Source organism: Penaeus monodon, chromosome 21, assembly GCF_015228065.2.
Source record: "Penaeus monodon isolate SGIC_2016 chromosome 21, NSTDA_Pmon_1, whole genome shotgun sequence".
Classification (NCBI taxonomy): domain Eukaryota; kingdom Metazoa; phylum Arthropoda; class Malacostraca; order Decapoda; family Penaeidae; genus Penaeus; species Penaeus monodon.
The window spans coordinates 44,805,916-44,806,777 of NC_051406.1; the positions used below are offsets into that span (position 1 = coordinate 44,805,916).

At 41.2% G+C, this 862-nt stretch overlaps 1 protein-coding gene across 1 annotated transcript in view; it reads left to right on the plus strand.

Moving 5' to 3' along the window:
• Nucleotides 1–862, plus strand: part of LOC119586526 (BTB/POZ domain-containing protein 6-A-like) — a gene marked incomplete at its 5' end in the record, with an annotated part of 24,476 nt that overhangs the window by 16,219 nt on the left and 7,395 nt on the right. The window contains 1 exon segment of the mRNA XM_037935280.1: nt 722–860. Coding sequence (XP_037791208.1) covers nt 722–860 — 139 coding nt within the window.

An 862-nucleotide genomic window follows, 5' to 3' on the forward strand; every position in this document is an offset into this window, starting at 1 on the left:
TTGCCGAAAGTTGCCTACAGATTTCATCATCTCCCAGGCATTAGTCATTGCTAAGAATACTTTCACATCAATGCTAAGAAGTAAACTTTCAGCTGTGAGTTGCTGCATTATTCTCCTGACTTCCTTTAAATCAGTTTCACTGTTATATAATTTCACACATTTCCTTTTTCCCTGCTAAGCCTTATGCTCCTCCCCAGAACTTTAGAATCCCCCTCGAGGCCAAGGTGAACCCTGTGGGCAAGGGGGAGGTAGTTTGGTTGCTTAAACCTCGAGGAAGGGTATCTTACTAGCAAAAGGGAAAATAAGCTCTCCTAGGGGATGACCTGGAGTTTTCTCAGGCTTCTGGCTTTTAAATCTTGTTCACTTTTTGAGGTACTGAGGAAATTAATCAACCAACAAGCTCTACATAGAAAACAATCGGTATAAACTGAAGTAATCCTTTCTGCCTTCTTGGGTGGGTTAAAGGCAATTCTTTATCTGTTTCGTCAATAAGTTTGATGATTTGTTTTATTTCACCCCATTATTTCAATAAAATAAGAATGCTATATGCTGCACCCATAGTGTTATTCAACTGTGATAGGAAAATACCCAAATTAAGAAATCTTCAAATGGCTCTGGTGAAATTCAGGTCAGGTAAACTGAGAATGTTGCTGCATCATGTTTAAGTCCATGGCTTGCCGATTTCAGAGACTCATATCTTAAAATTGCTGTTTGCTGGCAGATTCTGGAAATTCAAACTGACCAAGTGCTAAAGTCCACTCGAATGGGAGCACTCGAACCCCACGCCCTCGTCCAAATACTGACCCACAAGGAACTCTCACCCTCAACAGAAGTTCAGGTGTTCCACGCTCTTATCGGATGG